The 18982-nt window shown below is 33.9% G+C and overlaps 1 protein-coding gene across 7 annotated transcripts in view; it reads right to left on the bottom strand.

Moving 5' to 3' along the window:
- Positions 1–18982, bottom strand: part of LOC106665834 (dual specificity tyrosine-phosphorylation-regulated kinase 4-like) — a 348487-nt gene that overhangs the window by 243410 nt on the left and 86095 nt on the right. For 4 of the 7 annotated variants that reach the window (XM_024228925.1, XM_014392602.2, XM_014392606.2 and 1 more), the window contains one exon: positions 14205–14240. The exons of the other annotated variants lie outside the window; for them this stretch is intronic. In XM_024228925.1, coding sequence (XP_024084693.1) covers positions 14205–14240 — 36 coding nt within the window. The remainder of the gene's footprint in view (positions 1–14204; positions 14241–18982) is intronic. 7 annotated transcript variants of the gene reach the window in all.

The raw sequence follows: 18982 nt of genomic DNA, 5'->3' as shown, positions 1-18982 counted from the left end.
TAAAATACACTTTAATAAAATGAAAAAATGATTCTCAAACATGAAAACTAACGACTGTCACACCACCTCTAATCTATGAAATTTGACTACAAGCTTCTTTCTTATTCTGAATACATGCCACAACTAACGTTTTTCCAGACAAACATCCATAAGGTAAAATTTAAAGTCAAATGCACCCACTAGTAACACCGACCAATATGTACCCAAAAAATTCGTGAGTTCTCAAGATCTATTATAAGTCAAAGGATTGACAAATGTAGTTGAAATCTTAAGGAAAAAATGATAACTGCCTAAAAGCGGAGAAATAAATATTATTTGTTATTTTCAATGGCTAAAATAAATACCAAGACAATTCACACTTTTAGTACATAGTATATGTTGTGGGGAATGCGTTTTTTAAGTATTGGTATATATACAGGTAAAATGTATGTGCTCTGATCTTATAGCAGTACGTTATAAACGTAAAGTAATATACTGCAGGTGTCTGGTTGTAAAACCTAGATAATGATGAGCTGTTAATCATTGTAAGCTCGTGAATAAAATATTTTGCTTTTATTTAAAAAATCCTTTCATTCTTCTTTAACAATTTGATTTCTGACGAGATGGACAAAAACAGGGACGATCAAAAGTAGTTATCTACCTTCACACTATCTTTACAAACGCTCCACAGTCAGTTTTTGAAGCAATCGCACGTATTATTTAAATTTTAGGAACCGTCAATTTTTTTTTGCCGGCTATACATCGATAAAGCATAGATGGAAAAATAATCACTCGAAAGATTATACCAATTCATGAGTTATTAAGTTTCGGACCGATGGATCACCGAGCGGTGAGAATTAAGAGAGGGCCCAGGGATGGATATGATCCCTGAGCCCTGTAATTGTGATTGAATGGGCGGAGGGAAAGGAAATGAAACAAATGAGGACGTGCTGTTTGAGCTCCTAGCAAGGCTTAAGCTAATGAAATCAAATTGGAACTGAAGAATCATCTCTTAACAACAATTGTTACGGCTAAGCAGAGGAAACACGATAGTTTATTCCGAAAATTGGAGTTGGCGTTGCATCCGGCATTTAAAATTAAAATAAATTACGTTATTGTCTCCTTTACTAGATGAGTATTTTTCATGTAATTATATTGTTTGGTATGGCAGACAGATACATGATCCAAAATTATTATTGTGAAATTAAAATAAACTGTTTAACTTAATTTTGACAACCGACAAACATGCACGTTACTCCAACACAAAACTATAAGTTTCTATTGTAAATTAGTGATAATAATTTCAAAGTCGCGATGAAGACAATTTATTCTTCAAAAGAAGAATAAAGAAACTTAGTTTTATTCTTTTAAATTGATCTTATATCTGATTTTTAATATAAATTTATTGAGAAAAATACAGAAAATACTTGTTCTAATGTCTGTGGAGTAAAACAAGGTGCCCACTCAGTCCGATCTTGTTCGCCCTGATATCTCTCTGATCTCGAGAAAGAGCATAAGTTTAGTATAAGACCTGGTGAGACAGAGGTAAGGTTATTTACTTTATACGGATGAACCAGAGGGGTTTTGTGAGGAAAAATCTAAAATCTGGCAAGAAAGTTCAACAACTCCGACCACATTTCACGAATGAATCGGGAAAATAATGAAAGAAGACGAAAATACTATTTTCCAAATATTCACCAAGGAAAAGCTCAATAAACCTGCCCATCTGACAAACAAGTATAAACTGATTCAGGCAAGCATAAAAATTTTCTCAACGTATAATGTGGATTTTCAACTTGAGGACAGAGTAGCTAAATCCAACCATGAAGAGATGTGCTCGACGAATACATGAATGAGGTCAGACTTCACTTCCTTTGCGTATGTGAGGCTTATAATTAAATTTTAAAAAATAGAACTGGAGAAAATGCGACTAAACCTTGATAAGGCGGTTGACCTGTTGTTTGTAATTTAGTTTAAAACTTTTGTTAGGAGCTTAGGAATAATTCATTAGCCCGATTAATATTTTGAGTTAGGGGGATGGATCAAAAAATTTCCGGTGTGACTGTGGGAATCGAAACCACGACCGCGTGGTCAAAGAGCCGATAGTCTAACGCACTAAACGCTCGGCTACATAATGTTACATAGTTTCAAGTTAGAGATTCTTTTTCATATTAGTTGATTCAATATTTATTTTATTTTTTATCACATTGAATGGTCGGTTTTGCTAATTGAATGTTCTAATCGAATGAGTAATCACAAATCAGAGTGCACGATCCACGCTATACTACGGGGTTGAACTTGTATCTCCGGCAGATGCCTATCGTAAGGTTTATTGCACATAAAACATTATATTTTTTTCTTCTTCTTTGTTTATTTTCTTTCTTCATTTTCTTTTTATTTTATTTTTATAGATGTTATACACTAATGTTTACATTTACAACACTGCACTAATTGCAAAGTATAAGGATTTCGTTCCTACTTACTCAATTCACTCAATATCAAGCCGAAGATCGTGGGTTCGAATCCCGCTCGTGCCATTGACTTTTTATCTCAACTGAAAACCTTAATTAATTGTTCCTACTTACTTTTAGGAAATCTTTGATAGAAGTATATTTGATAATAAAGCAGACAAATAGCCGCACATTTATTTATTTTATTCGAATTTATTATGCGCTACCTGTAATTTGTCAATATTTTATAGCAGGTGAAACACCAAGCATATATGAGCAAAAACCTCACTATAACTACTATCAGAATTTTATTATTTTCAAGCAGTAAAAAATTTAGTTCCGTAGTTTATCAGTAGTTTACGAGTATTTTGCCTTTGGTTGCAAGTAAATTAATATTATTAATAAAATTTAATTTACGGTCTTTCATAATTTTCCATTTATCGAGGAACTCGTCACAAATCAATAAAACCCTGTAGTATAGCGTGGATCATGCTCTCAGCCTTGTGATTACTCATTCGATTAGAACATTCAATTAGCAAAACCGACCATTCAATGGAATAAACGGGCTTTCCCTCTTTCTTTGGTAAAAAAAGAAAAGAGTTTTAACGGGGGAGAAAAACGAGAGTGAATTGTGTTGGTGGCGTGTTTTCACCAGCGGCCAGCCGTGGGAAATGTCCTCCCTCCTTGAACCTGGCGGTGTAGGAAGTGTGGATACCCGGTGCTTCTTTCGGTCACTGACCCACCTCATCTCCCCGTTCCAGGTCCCTCGACTTGTCAGACAAGACGATACCGTCCCTAGATAGTGGGACCTCCGCAGACATGACACACATTTGGCCATGCCAAAAATAACTCGTCGCCTTAATCGTACAGCAAGAGTAATCTACTAAATGGCCGTCTGTGCGCGAGGAACCGAAAGAAAAACCTTGCGTTCACTTTTAATGACGGTTTATTAAAGTTTTAAACAATAGGGGTTTTCGTTGATTTACACGAAAAATCGTAACTGTCATTAAGAAATAATAATGGACAAATAATGTTAAGAAAATATTATTTCTTTGATCACTCATCACTGAACATAAATATCAGTAAAAAAAGAGGTCCATAAATACAAAATTATAAAATGAACAAGAAAAAATGTTTTCGCTTTGAGATTTCAATTTTTAAAGATATTTTATTAGTATCGATTAACAAACAATATTCTTTGGAAAAAGAAAATTATTACTATTTAAGTCATTTTTCTTTCTATCTACGTTTATCTTGCTTGTTGTGCAGACATGTTGTGTGCTGGGGCTTGAACGAAAACAATTAGACTCATATAAATTCCAATTTAGTGCATTTTCGTAGCCTTCCAGGTTCCTTGTAATAGAAATGATTATTTAATTGAATTCATTAAATTGCATACTAAAATTTATTTTATATCGAGAGCAAGAAAAACAGTAAAAAATAAATATTTTTGCGAGAGGATTTTATTTTCATTCCAGTTTGGTTAAAATATTTCTTCAAATTGCTACAGGACAACATTGATTCTGCATCACTCCCATTATTCTAAAAATTATGCATCGACATGAAGCAACTTTATGAATAAAAAATAAGCGAAACTTTTCAATAAATTTGATAAACGTTAGAGCACTGATTGCCAAATTGAAGAGTAAGACTATTTATCAAATCGGGATTATAATTGGGATTATTATCAATTCGTTCAAGACTTTAATTTAGGGAATTCAGCCTTCAAAATTGATTAGACAACCTTGAAAGAATTAATCTCAATACTTTGCATAGCTGTTTTGCAAAACTTTCTCTCTCCTGTTTTAAAATATAAATGTATCGAGTAGATGTATAAGCTAATTCGATGTATATTGTTGTAAACCTAGAGTACGGGATAAAATCTTCTCGTCATCCTATCTAAGCTAATCATCTTTGTCGTCGTAAGGCACGTTTCGCGTCTTTACCTTACTCAAAAGATGTGTGCATTTTTACCAGTTGTCTTCCAGCTATAGATACTGCACTCTAATTTGCATTGACGGATGCTTTATAATTTACAGCAGATTATCGTTTATAATTTTGATTTTTAGTATCAAGATCCGATCCTTACTATTTTTCAGATACCCAGTCCAATACATATTTAATGAATACATAATGTATACACTGCAAGAGAGATTTTATAAAATAAAAATATCCTACACAAAACTGTGTCCCTAGCGTGTGTTGTGAGTGTTCGCCAGCAACCAAATTCAAAATGGCGCCGACGAACACCACCGAGAATAAAGGAAGTAAATTTGTAAGGAGTTGAAAATGAATGAGAATATTGTTTCGGCACCAACGGGAATGGAAGATTCCCGATTTTAAGAGGGATGTTAGTTTAGGAATGGTTAAATGAAGGAATAAATAATGAACGAAAGGGTAGTTGAAGACTGACTGTTTAATGAAGTTTCTATGGCTTACAAAGTGGCAGATGATCATGGGTTTGGAGATGTGAAGGCGTTGACGGTCTGAAGGCGATGAAGACCGGGAAGCAGTGAAGGTCTCTTGAATGCGATATCGTACGTTGTTTGGCGATGATTAGGCCGGTATACCGACCTGGTTCCTGCAGCGTCGTTGATGATGAGGCTGGATGATGTAATCCAGCAGCGGTGAGGATGAGACGATGCAATCCAGGTAGTAGGCAGTGAGAGATGATGCAGTCTTCGCGGGATAATGAAGGATGTTTCGTTCGCGGGATTATAATGATGGTAGATGGAAGAAGGAGATGATATATTAAGGGAAAATGGCGATGATAGGTTTGTGGACCATGCGGTCGTGAGATGGGACGCACGTGGAGGTAAAGATCGTATGGCGATTTGCGGGGAATCCGTGGGGATTCGCGTGGTGAGTAAAACTTTAAGAAGCGGCGATCTTACACGGAGGTGACATACTATGGCGCAACACTTTAGCGGGATAGGGCGATAGGACGTGTGCTCGCTCCGAGAGCTGGCGGAGAAGAGAGCCCGAGAGGGCTGGAAGGGATGAGTTTTTGAGGAAAAAGGAGGGAAGTGTATTACGATTGGTGGATTTCTAGAAGATAGGGGTTGTAGATAGAGAGGTACAATCTACGTCGCAAATCGGGCGCTTCGGTGACGTAGACGCGCCCGAACAGTGAGTGAATGTATTTATTGGCGTGAATGTGTAGTGTAAGAGGGTAGATGATGGAATATTGAATACCTCATGAACCCTCAATTAGGTTAGTCATGTAATGTGTGTAGAGGGTGATGGAGAAATATCGAGTACTCAAACCCTCCCACACCAACTGAGTGAATGTCAGGTAAATAGGAGAGAATGTATTTAAGAATAAGGGAGAATGTGAATGGGTTTGAATCTAGGAACCGCAATCAATCGTTGGGAACGGAATTGACCTAGCTGTTGACAGCACCTAGCCTCGGTAGATGGACGAATAAGACCACGGACTGCCAACACCCGAGGTGGATGATTCTCGGGGCTTTTCGGTAATTCATTGTAAATTTCAAAAACTAGACTTGCCGTTGGACTGCGAGAATGATAGGCTCAACTTTATACATGTGTGCATATATGTGCAGATTATTCGGAAATCGTGAGATGCGGTCTGGTGTGACATAGGTTTTAGAAAAACATTTTCTTTATCGTGCCAACGTTTCGAGCGTTATTGAAATCATCTTCAGGGCTCAATAAATATCGAAACGTTGGCACGATAAAGAAAATGTTTTTCTAACAATTCCGAATAATCATAGACTAACGTTCACCAGACAGTTATATGTGCAGAGTTGAACTTAAATAAATCCAAATCCAGATTTTGAAAGAACTGTCTTAAAACACGTATTAGAAGAACAAAAGTCATATTTTATCAACTTTCATTAAAAATCTCTAGATACAATTTCACAAGAAATAATAGTATTATTTTATTTATTCTTTCAGATAAAAATAAGAAAGAAATTTGAATTGTAAATATTAAATATGTAATACATACATTAGGATCCATAAAGATAACGGCGAAAAATCGTCGAGACTCTATAAACGTCTTAGCCTTTCATAATTTAATTAATATGTTTTCATTATTTTTTTATATTTTTTAGGTTTTCCAAACTTAATTTTTTTTATTAAAAGGAACTGTTTAACTTAATATTTAGACTGTACATCTCGCATGCTTTAAAGTTTGTCTGAAGTTTCGTTTAGTTCATTAGGAATTGTGCAGCAAGGGCTTAACTGCTTAACTGAGAGGAGAAAAGTAACTTGAAATTGCCACAGGCTTAATGAAAAGGAGAAAGTTTTGTTGACAAATTATGTACATGTTTATAATAAAATATTTTATAAACGGCAAATAGGGGGAGGGAGATTTTTCATTTTAATATCAATAGAATAAGGAACGTTTGAACCCAGCAGGCTAAGGTCCTGTAGTCGATTTCAATTTAACTCAATGCCACTATCGTATTTAACATTCAATCGGCGGCATCAATTATTTTCCTAATGCGATGAGAAAGGGTTTCGCTCAATTGTAATTCCGGGTGGTGTAACAGTAATAGATTGGCCACTGCATCCAACGGGAATTTAAACAGCAGAGAGGGACTGGTACGGTTCTTTGCTCCAGGACGGCTTCTCAGTAACAAAATACCTCGTACAACAAAGAACAAAAGAGGCTGCCAGTCGGATCCATTGTGTTTATAATTAGTATGCAATAACGGGTCCTGCTGCTTCCTCGGTCCTCAGGTTAAATGAAGATGGGAGCGATTTGTTACTCGACTTTTTTCAAGAACCTTCCTATAATTTTAATTTATTTCTGCCACGATTGGCCTACTGGGATTGGATTTATGGGTGAAAAATTCCGAGGTTTTGTTTAAATTGTAGGTTAAATGCTTTTTGGGTTTACAGTAATAAATTTTCATTCCCTTCTTCTAAAAATAACTATTTTTTGGCTCACATACTAGCCAGTCTTCAATCCTTTAAGGATTTTATTGCTATTTTATTGCTTTTCAAAATCCATTGTAGTACGATTTGCTTAACTTAAGTTAAATATCCATTTACCGTCTACTAATATTCCTCATTACCTACCATGACCTTATAATTATTATTCTTTTGTATAAGTAATTTATCTCTTTATTTCATTATTCATTTTTATTTTTTATTCCAACCTCCTACTTAAACCATTCTTCGAACCCTTTTATTATGACTATTATTGGTTTAATTCATAATGCAAATACTTAAGTATTTATTTATAACCTCGATTTATGTAATAGTTTTATTTGGCCTTTTTTTTTATCAAAACTAATTTACCATATAAATAAAATTCAGAATTAAAACACTTATACATTATTCGATTATTCTTTGGCTTAATTTTCATTCAAAGCTCTGTATTGTTGTCTATGTATTACGCTTTCGTTTTAATTGGGTACAAGTAATTATTATTATTATTATTCATTATTCCTTTCCCTCTTTCTTTCGATTTTGACCAAACTCAGAACTCAAAAAAACTGCTTAATTCTTTTTAGGATTACTTTTTGCTGAAGGATATTACTTTGAGCAACCAGTATTTTTTATATAATTTTGGAGCGATTAAAAACCCAAGTTAGCACATGCCTAACTACATCTTTACATACTACTGATATACATAAGCTCAAATCTGCACACGTATGTACATATAGACACGCTGTACAGTGTTGAACCTAACACTTCTCACAGTCTCCCGGCAATTCCGTCTTTTGTAATTTACGATAAATCACCACAGACCTCGAGAATCACCCACCCGGAGTGTTGACAGTCCGAGGTCAGACCTCGGTCTTGTCCGTACAGCCGCCGAGGTTGGGCTCCGGGTATTGGGGGACCAACAGCTAGGTCATTACAGCCCCAAACACAATCAGCGCCTAAAGCCATTCACACTCTCATCACCCTTAAATACATTCTTACTTATTTACGCCATTCACTCAATTAGGGTTTTGGAGTACTCGATATTACTCCATTACCCTTTACATATGTTATATACCTAACCTAATTGAGGCTGGATGGGGTACGATATTCCACCATCTACCGTCTCACACTACACATTCACGCAAATAAATACATTCACTCACAACACACGTTAGCGACCCAAAGAATCATTTCTACATTATATTCAATAAAACAACACTGAATCCTCTAAGAATCGGAATAGAGGGGTCAGACGCGCTACAGTGCTCTTGACGCTGCCATTTTCTTTTAATCATGTTTTTATTGCATTTTTAGCGTCAGAGACTTGATCGCGATAGTCAATTCCTGAGGTTGAGACGTTCCGCCATTAGCCATTAGCCCAATGTGACCCTTCAATTTTTTTTCTCCAGGTCGTGATAGGTCTCCAACAAAAGCACATCTACTGCCTTATAAATTAAAATGTGATACAGGGAGTTAATATGAGTGGTAAAATAATCTGCAGGCCGTTTTTCATAATTGTATATTTATTGAGCAGGTGAGATCAATAAAACGAGTAAAATTTTGTGAACCAATTTTTTTGTTTTGTGATTACTTATTCGATCAGTTTTTAACACAGACTACTACTATACTTTTAACATCGATACAATTAGTAAGGCAGACAGAAACAAATAAATTTTAACAATAGACAATTAGTTAATATTGGAAAGGATACCCCACCACTAGACTACAAGGAATTTTTGAGGGGGTGTCATCAGCCCTTCGTTATATTTACTCTTGGGATCAAATAAATATTTTTACACCAGGCTCACTAAGACAAAAAAAAAACACAACCTAAATAGAAAAATCTACAAAAAGAAAATCCAAGCACACACTGCGAAAAAACACGAAAAGCACAGTCAACAAACACGAAACAAAATTACAGCAAAAAAGATTTTTTTTTAAATCTAATATCACAAAATGAAACTATAAAGCTCACACTGTTTAAAAACTAAACAGACATAATTAGCAAAACCAAAGACGCACAAATTAAAAATACAACCAACTTAATATCGGTCCACTTAGCAAACATATATCCATCGATTCCAATAAAGGAAAAGATGGACAAACACTGTGACAAAGAATATGCATAACAAGTATCGAACATGATCTTGGGTACACCGACAAAATAAAAACGAAACAACACAGGACAAAATCACACAATGAAGATGGCAAAATGCCTAAATGCCGACAAGCCAACCCAGCGAGGATAGGCAGACTAAAATGATCGGTAACGATCCAATTACAACAAATATGTCAATAAATAATTGGGGTTATACAAGTGTTAGAAAGCAATCTATATAAATTACATGAATATTAATGTTAGAAAACTTGTTAACCCGAACATAAAGTTACAGATCTTGAAGAAAAAATTAGATATATCAATTTGTTTAAAATAAGACAGTATTGATTTTTTTTATCCTTTGTTATCATATTTCAGATCTTTAAAATGACGTGAAAATCGTTGAGACGTTATGGTTTCAAATATACAAGTATATAGAAATGTATAAACAAGTATAAGGAAATTTGGAAAATATTCCCCCTCTAAAAAGTATAAACTGGTTATTATTGTTTATTTTCTACGCATATCGTTGTTTTTTATAAGAAAAACAGCAAAAAAATAACTCGGTAAACTTGTTGCTTTTGTGCCTTTGCCAATGGAATGGTATTGGCAACGCAGCCGAAATGTCGGCGATATGTCATGAACTGTACATGCCCAGTTTTAACTTTCTACCTTCTTGAGAGATCTACCTAGAGATTGTAGTGTCTCTCGGTTCTATCCAGACGACATGATCAATATTCATGCCACGGTGATAACTCTCGTGTGATACTACGTTTTACTTTTAAGGGAACGTTACACATAAAAAAACAATCTGTACAATCAGCTTCAAGTGAAATCTTAGAGATTTAATCAATTAAAATGTGATAATATATGGACATTTTTTAATATATTGTGCTGTCTGATATCTACGAGATTGATCGTGATTTCATCAGTTTCAATCGAATGTTAAAAACTAAAGGTTAGTAAAGCAATAAACTAAAAGAACATGAGTGAAAATGTTTGTGAAGAGAAAATTATTTAAATAAAAGCTTTACAAAAAAAAAAAAATCTGATGGGAGGGCTTTGCGATTACTGGAAAGATAGAAATGTATTATCAGCGATATAACGCTATCTTACTGAGCCCTCTATTCTATTGGTACGAATGGATAGATCCAATTCGAAAGATGTCTGCATTTTTCTCCCTCTCTAGTTCCATTCGATTTGTAAAAAGGACTTTTTTAACCCTCATCTTTCACCGCCGTTTCTGAGGGAGACCTTAAAATCACTATACTCTAAACCCATTTCAAGGGTCACAATTTGTGGTTTATGGCTAAACTTCCTTCCTATTTCCTAAATGAGTGTTAAAGAAATAGCGGAGGGAAGAGATTTAATAAAAGAAAGATTTTAATTAGCAAACTAGCACTAGCACTCATTTCATGAATCTTGGTCCAACTTCGATGTCAGTCAAAAACTTGGACTGTTCGATTTTTTTAAATCTGTTACCAGCTTTTGTTTTTCTGATGGCTAACTTGGGACGATTTACATTAGTGCCTCTCTGTGGTGCTGACTATAATGCATACAGTGAAATATGAAATGATCCATACCTTGATTCTCATTTTATCTAGGCGACCTCTGTGCCATGGCCTCTCAGGAACTGGGAAAACCAAAAGTTTGGCATAATCCACAAGGACACTGCTCATTTGACGTAGAGAAGAACTCAGGTGTCGCTGCCATTTGTGCTACTGACCCAACGATTCGGCTTTTTTCTCCCCCCTCACCCGGGTCGTTATCAATATGAGGTCCAAATAAATGATGGAGTTTTGGCTGTCTGTTGGAGAACTTGTTTGATATTGCTCAGTTAAGATTTATTCGTCCTTAAAAGAGCTTAACTTTGGGCTTGCTCTAGGAACTTTTTCTTTTGGTATTTAGGTTCCCTAACAAGCTTTGCCGTAGTGGGTCCTATGTGGTATGTGGTACCGTATGTGGTCAAGGGAAGCAACAAGGTTTGCACGTACAGTGCTGAATGTTCTGCCCATGCCTTAACTCACATCAGATAATTGCTTTCATTTAGCAAAACTTGTCTTTTCCCTCAGCCCAATCGTTTGTTGAGTAACAATGCGCCGTTCCCCGATCACTGCTAGTAAATATATAACTGTTTTATTCATATTTAATACTTTCCCTCGATTTGGATTTTCAGATTTTACTTCATGGTACATTTTAGGAATGGAGTTTTGTAGTTGTTTGGCGAAAGTTTTAATTTATTTGCTTACGTTACTTCCTATATTACCATTGCTTAATCTGTACTATTGAGGAGTATGTTACAAATTTTATTATTATTATCATTTGTTTTGTTGTTATGTGTCATTTTTCTTTTTGATTTTACATTGTACATATTAGCCGTTAAGGTATCTTTTATTATTTTATTATAAATAATGTATGATTACATAATTACATTCTATTTAATAATCCTTATCCAAATTCCCTTTAGAAAATATCAACTCCGTAAATTCAAATTGCCAATTGCCACAGGTTATTACTAATTTTAGAATGCTATACGCTCCACGGATATTTTCGTACATTCACCCTCAAGAAAAAACTTCAACCTCACATTTTCATCTTGTTAATTAATATTTATTTATTTGTATTTTGTTATTTATGTTTTGATTTGCATTATTGTTAGATGTTAAGGAAATAGTTTAACTATTTCACTAAACATATTTTGGTGTAATAAGAAATATTATATAAAATACATCTATCCCATCGACAATTAGTTGTATTACAATTCTTGCAAAAGTAGTTAAATTTTAAAGTTTTGTGAGATTTCTAAAAACCTCAGCTGTTAAACAATGATCCGGCCTCCAATTGGTTGCCTGAAGCGTTTGAATACCTATTGGACCCACTCTAAAGACAATCCCGACAATTAAAAAACCAAGTAATCAATTGTTTCCGCCTGTTTAAATCAGCACTGTAATAAACGGGGGACAATGCCATTGGGAAAATACTATGTCAAGATCGACGGGAGAAATTTGAAAACCAAATAATTCGGCTTTGCCGACGAGTGAAAATTTGACTTCCGCTCAGCCTACGGAAGACACGGGCTATAATTGACGCAATCAACAACTAAGCCGTCAAGGAGATATTGAGACAGTCTATTTACGCTCTGATGTACCAAAGTCGAACAAGGACCCGATAAATATCCTTGGTTGGATACCATGTGGGCCCGGGCAAGCCCCTGGCTCATTGTTTCATGACTTCACTTCTAAAAAAAGACATGATTTTCATTTTAAACAAGCGAAGCAACTTTCGTTTTTGAAGTATTTCACTGTTTTGATGAAGGGGATATGTTACTCGAAAGCTTACAAAAAAAATCGTGAGTTGTGATAATATTGGTCTTATCCCAAAAACTTTTATATACATAAAATAATATTGACATCAACTGTTTTTTCCTACAGATATTATTTTCAATGCCAGTATTTTACAGCATTTTGCATTGTGCATTTTGACAGTTGTTAAAATCAGTAAATCCAGTATTCACCAAAAAATCCTTAACAAAAATAGTTTTTTAAACTACTATATGTAGAAAGGTTGGATTTCATTTTCACAATGGTGGATTTAATGGGCAAAAGAGTGAATGTGATATGCGAATAGGAAAATTTGATTTGTAAAAGGGTGCACTTAATTTGAAAAAGACTGAATTTTTAGTTTGCAACAGGGTGAATTTAATTGGAGAAAATATGAGTTTTTTGGCATTAATTTTGCAATCGAAGCCGTCGCCCGCAAAATAAGAGTTTGAGTTGAAAAAAAAGTGATAATTTGAAAAAGAAGTAATTAAATTTGTTAAAGAGTGGATTTGATTTGTAAAAGGTGACAATATCGTCTGTATTGTGGGGGTTAAAAAGCTCAACATTTGTTGTTGTTCAAAAACATCACCTGTTATAAAAAAAGTACTACTATTTATTTTTGATTTATTTCCTTGTAAGTCAAACAAAAAAGTTGGACAGCAATTGTAACAAAAGAATTTTTGAATAAACTGGCAAAGTAAGTAGTAGCATAATAATTTATTAAAATACAGAAGTGTGTTTACTCTGTCAATGCTGTTTTATTATAATACAAAAATCTTGATCAGAAGTGTAAGATTAGGTAGTATTGGTAGAATAGGCAAATTAGTCAGAATTGTCCCTAGGTAAATTAAAATTGTAACTGTAATTATTCCTAGTGTATTGTGTACTGCAGAAATGATATATAGTTTTATTTTTGACCAATGTACGAACGTTTTATAAATAACTGTCCACTTTAAAGAACTCGGATATCTTTCTATAATTGGTTTTTCTATGTCTTCTGTTTTTCGGTCGGTTTTGAATCGGAAGCCCAGAGCACTTGGCCAACCCAACGACCGAAAAATTAAGTAATAAATTAAGATTAATATTACTTGTTTATCATTTTAGAGATTTGTAAATATTAAATTATTAAATTAATAATTAAATTACCATTAATATTATTAGTATAATGGTAGTAAGCCTACCAAAAGATAATAAAGCCTTTACATTAATTTACACCAATACCCTTATTTTGTCGGTATATATCCTATCGTTATGTCAGTAAATATCCCATTTAAATTGTAATCCTATTAATTTTAGGCAAATAGACAAAAAATAGTCTTTACAAAATGAGAACGTAATGAAGGTGGTTTATTTGTTTATTCGTCGTGAATAAACAACTTTAAGACTCAGCTAATTTGGAATATTTGTCACAAATACTAAATATCTTGAACTAAAATTTTGGTTCATAAATACCTTTATTGTCTTAATGGACGACCAGTGTGAGCTCACCTGAAAATAAAATCAATATAATACTAAAATAAAAGTTTTTAATATTATACTAACTAATAGTAATAATAGTGTAAGAGGCGTGTCATGCCTCATGGCTCCATACAGAGAGCGTGTAGGCATGCCGCCGGACTTAAGAAGAGTTCTCGAACACGGTAGTGAGTTTCAGAGAGAAATTGGAGTTTTGTATTACATATAATATGTCTTGTGTGTTGTGTCTATACGTTTAGTCTGAGTGCATGTATTTATTAGCGTGAATGGCGAGGGGTGAGGGTGAAATATAACGACATCATCGCCCCTCGAACGTTGAGAGCGTAAAAGTGTGTGTGTTCGGGGTCGATGGCGGAATATTTATAAAAGTACTCCATCGACCCGAATCTAGATTAGTTTGAGTATAGGTCAGGAATATCAATTACTCCACCGACCAAACGGAATGAGTGTACTGTATGGATGTATTTATGTGTTTGGATGTATTTATGTGTATGAATGTATTTATTTGTATGAATGTAGTGTTTCAAAGGGTAAATAGAATATAAACTTAGTTGGGGGCTGAAATGACCTAGATGTCGAAAGCCCCACTCAAAAAAAAATAGTAGTATACTAAGTGGTAAGTATCTTCCGGCACAATCGTAAGACATAAGTAAATTACTTATCCCTCCTTCACGGTTTGTTAATTCCAAGCCGTTCCCCTCTGCTCTGATTATTAAATATATGTGGTCTAAGCTATGTAAACTATTATCACGTATTTTTTACCCTGTTCTGGTTCCAATTTCTCATATTCATGATGTTCCTTGTTATTTATATTTGGGCCTGGTTCCTTATTTGCACGAACAGTTTATATCTAGGTATTGTTTTTCTTTACTACGTAAGGCGAAAAATTAGTTCATCTACCGGTTTTTTTGTTATATTAAATCGCCCTATGTTATATCGTATACTCCTTTAGGATTATTTCGAGCATAAGGTTGTCATTGATCAGTGGTTTCACGGTTCGCCTATTCTCGCTTATGCTTTAGTGTGTAATACATTATTATAATAATGAATTATTATCAACGGTGCTTGCTACTTCCGGTCTTTGAACACCCTTTTATAAAGGTTCCGCCACGAAATATGTATTTATTAAATGCCACAGAGCTATATCGCCTCGCTTTTGCGTTTAATTGGTGCGGTATTTCATAGCAATCGTGAGAGCGGTTCACTTTCTTCAGACGCATTAAATAACAATTTCTGATCAAAAATTATGTCCATCATACCTGGGAGAGCAGTAATGATCTTCGTGTAAAAGACGGCATGTTGTGTGTTACCGAATAATGGGAAAGAGAAACGACCCTAAATGAAATAATTCTGTTGCAAAGAGGGATGTTTCATCCTCCAAATTTTACTTATTTAATGTTGAATCTAAAATCTAAATTAAATCTAAAATGTCTAAAACATCATATTTCACTTACTCGAAGAATTTTTTGTACGTTAAAACAAGATCGGAGAACATGATGTCGCTTTCGAATCGATCCTCTTTTCCATCATCGACAAATATATTTGCAACGACGGTTAACACAAGGTGAAAGAAAGACAAATGGCTCATTAATTTCTTGTGAAAAAGATGTTATTCGTCTTCCATCGAGGTGAAACGTTTATCAACCTGTCATTCCAATGATTTATCGTCCTTGTTCGAAAGAAGGCTTTTCATGTTTTTAAACATCGCGAACCGCAGAAAATCAATGTTCTGAAAAACATGGCCAATGGAAATTGCAACAGGTTAGGTCAGGTAAAACTTTTCTTCCTTCACTTGATTATGGTTAAATAAAGAAATATCGGTGTTGTTTTTTAAGCAATAAAACCAACAAATGTTTCAAATTTGTGACATAACATAGAAGGTCGAAATCTTTCACGAACACATCCGAAACCCAGCATATTGCTCCTTGGTTGGCTCAAATTTTATAATATAGGTAATTAAGCTATTGGGTTGTCCGGAAAATAATGCAGGATTTTGGTATTAAACAAAAAAAAAGAAACTAGTTACTTTAAAGCAATGTTCTTTAATCAAAATANTACAAATGAGTAATCCTGTAAACGTAAACAGAATATTTTATATAGATTTTTTTAAATGAAAACTTAAAATCCTGCATTATTTTCCGGACAACCCAATAATAATAATAAAATAATATTATTTGTCTCATATAATAAGGTTGGAAAGTATTTTGAAAAAATCCGTACAATGATTGGTCAGAAATCAGATTTCCTTCCGTCCTGACCTACGATAACTTAAGACTCAACAGACCTAATGATTGAAGAAAAGTAATTAATCTTAACCTAGCATTCTTACAACTGGTATTTTTTCATAAACACCGTCCCAGGGTTCGTATAACCTCGTACTTGAAATAATACCATAAAATATTAAATTACATATTTAAAAAAGTAATTAATAAATCCTTAGTATCCTTAACAATCTTTATTTTTTAAATGTGATGATTGTGATCAATTCGAATTAAATGCTTAACCCTTTGTTTAAAACCATGACGTTTCCGTGATTTTTCGAGACCTGACAGTCTTGAATTTAGGAGAAAATTAGTTAATAAATCTTGATTTTAAAAACGACCTTACTTTTGATGAAAATGAATAGGTAATGAAGAAATTTTTTTTTAGTGAGAAAAGCTTTTTTTTCCAAAAACAATAAATAAATAAATAAAAATTGTGTCATCTCTAAGGAGTGAGTTAGAAAGTAGAGGCATTTTACTCCATTTATAGTCTACTTTATTTTATTTATTTATTATTTTTTGCATACACAACATAAATAAATAAAATAAAGTAGACTATAAATGGAGTAAAATGCCTCAACTTTCTAACTCACTCCTTAAAGATGATACAATTTTTTTATTTTTTCGTGAAAAAAAAACTTTTCACACTAAAAACAGATTTTCTTATATATATATATANATATATTAGCTGCAGTCAAGGGGTGGAACGGGGGTTGTCGAGCGGAGCCCCCGCTTGTTTTATATTATCATTTTTTTAATAAGTAAAAAAGTGCAACTCCAAATAAATAAGCTCAAAAAGTTCCGCGCTTCTCGATTTTGGTTGGCTTGCTAGAAACAATAACTTTTACACTACTCCAACGCTTCGTCGAAACAATATTTTCTATGCATTTTCTTTTAAGCTGCATTCTATTTTAATGCCCATCATTGTAATACACCTGGACAGAGCTACATATAATTATCCATATATAAATTCTGTATTATTTTAATTTACTGAAATATATATTTTCTATATACATATTTTCTGAAAACTTTGCCCTTGTGACTTATTTATGGTTATAGCAAATGCCACTGGGAATTTCAACAGTTTCAAAACAAAAGGCATTTCGGTATCTCTTCGTGTGTCTAAATTTGTTCTAGGGAGGTGCACAATATCGCTTTTTTTTAAATCCCAGTTAATATTTCGTAGTATAGTTTCGTCTTAACAATTTTCTTTGCGATCAAAGGATCTCGTTACACAAACAGTCTCCTACACATACATTTTTCAATAGCATAACTATACATCCTGCTTTTAAGCGCAGTTCTGCAGAAGCCAAACCAGAAAGTGTCATTGGTTGTAAATATTCAATGGGATAACATAAATTTACATTTTCATTGTCGGCTTTGTCACCAGCTAGTGGCTGAGCATGATCTATGGAAACACCCTTAACTATTTCCCCTGGTAGTCGTTTCACAATAAGATGACTGATTCTTTTCGCTTGAATATTTCTAGCTGCTAAACAGCTAGCTCTATTACTCATTTCTTGCACAGATAAATCTAATGGATAAAACTCTTCAATTAAATTATCGCATAACATTTCCTGTAGTATTTCACGTTTTTTTATAATATTATTTTTGATATGTAATAATCAATCTGAGAATTCAATGTAATCTCCATCCATATTCTTGGACCATTCGATAAAAAGATTAATTAATTGAAATAATTAATATTGTTAATTGACTGCAAAACATATATGGATTAACCAAAAAAAAAATTTTTTTTTAATCAAATGTCACCTAAACAATAAACGTTTTTTTAACGTTAACTACAACTTGTTTATCAAGTAAGCAGAAAAAAGACGTGGGGAAAAATTCTATTACAAAAATTATGTTGTAGATGATATCGCCTTTCATAAGGCACTTTCATAAGAAAGAGTAAAGTTAAAGTCATCCACTCCACAATCTACTACATCCAACCTAATGTCGTTCTGTGCCGACTATAACTTCTTGGTAATGAACTTCACTATGACCCATCATCGTTTTCGGGCAGGATTCCCCTAAGGTAGTATACTTAGTCTACCTTTTACCTCCTCTATTTTTACATGCTAACTAAGCCTCATTTCCTGATAATCTGCAACGCTTACTGAAATATTGCTGTTATCTTAAGGAATAGCAAGTAAAAAGTGAGTGTGTATAGTTACGTCGGAGTGTCATTAGATGGAAATTTTTGCATACCTGAAGATTCCTAAAGTTTCTACAATCCAAAAATTAAAATCAAAGGAAGGGCATGTGAACATGTATAATCAAGAAGAAAAGATTAAGGATTAATATAGATGGGAATGCTAATATGTTCCACTGCAGGAAAACACCACCTCCTCCCAAGTCTGAGTAGAACAAAGCCGTTTGACAACAGACTAGTTTAAAAAAACTCTTGGAACAAACTTCAGCTTATCTAATTTAATATTTACAATTAATACTTATAGTATCATAGGTATAAATGCAGTTAGTCTCACAAAC

This window comes from Cimex lectularius, unplaced genomic scaffold, assembly GCF_000648675.2.
Source record: "Cimex lectularius strain Harlan isolate CLEC.00 unplaced genomic scaffold, Clec_2.1 scaffold12, whole genome shotgun sequence".
Lineage (NCBI taxonomy): Eukaryota > Metazoa > Arthropoda > Insecta > Hemiptera > Cimicidae > Cimex > Cimex lectularius.
Note: the sequence above shows the minus strand (reverse complement) of the source record. Positions and strands in the feature narration are given on the sequence as shown.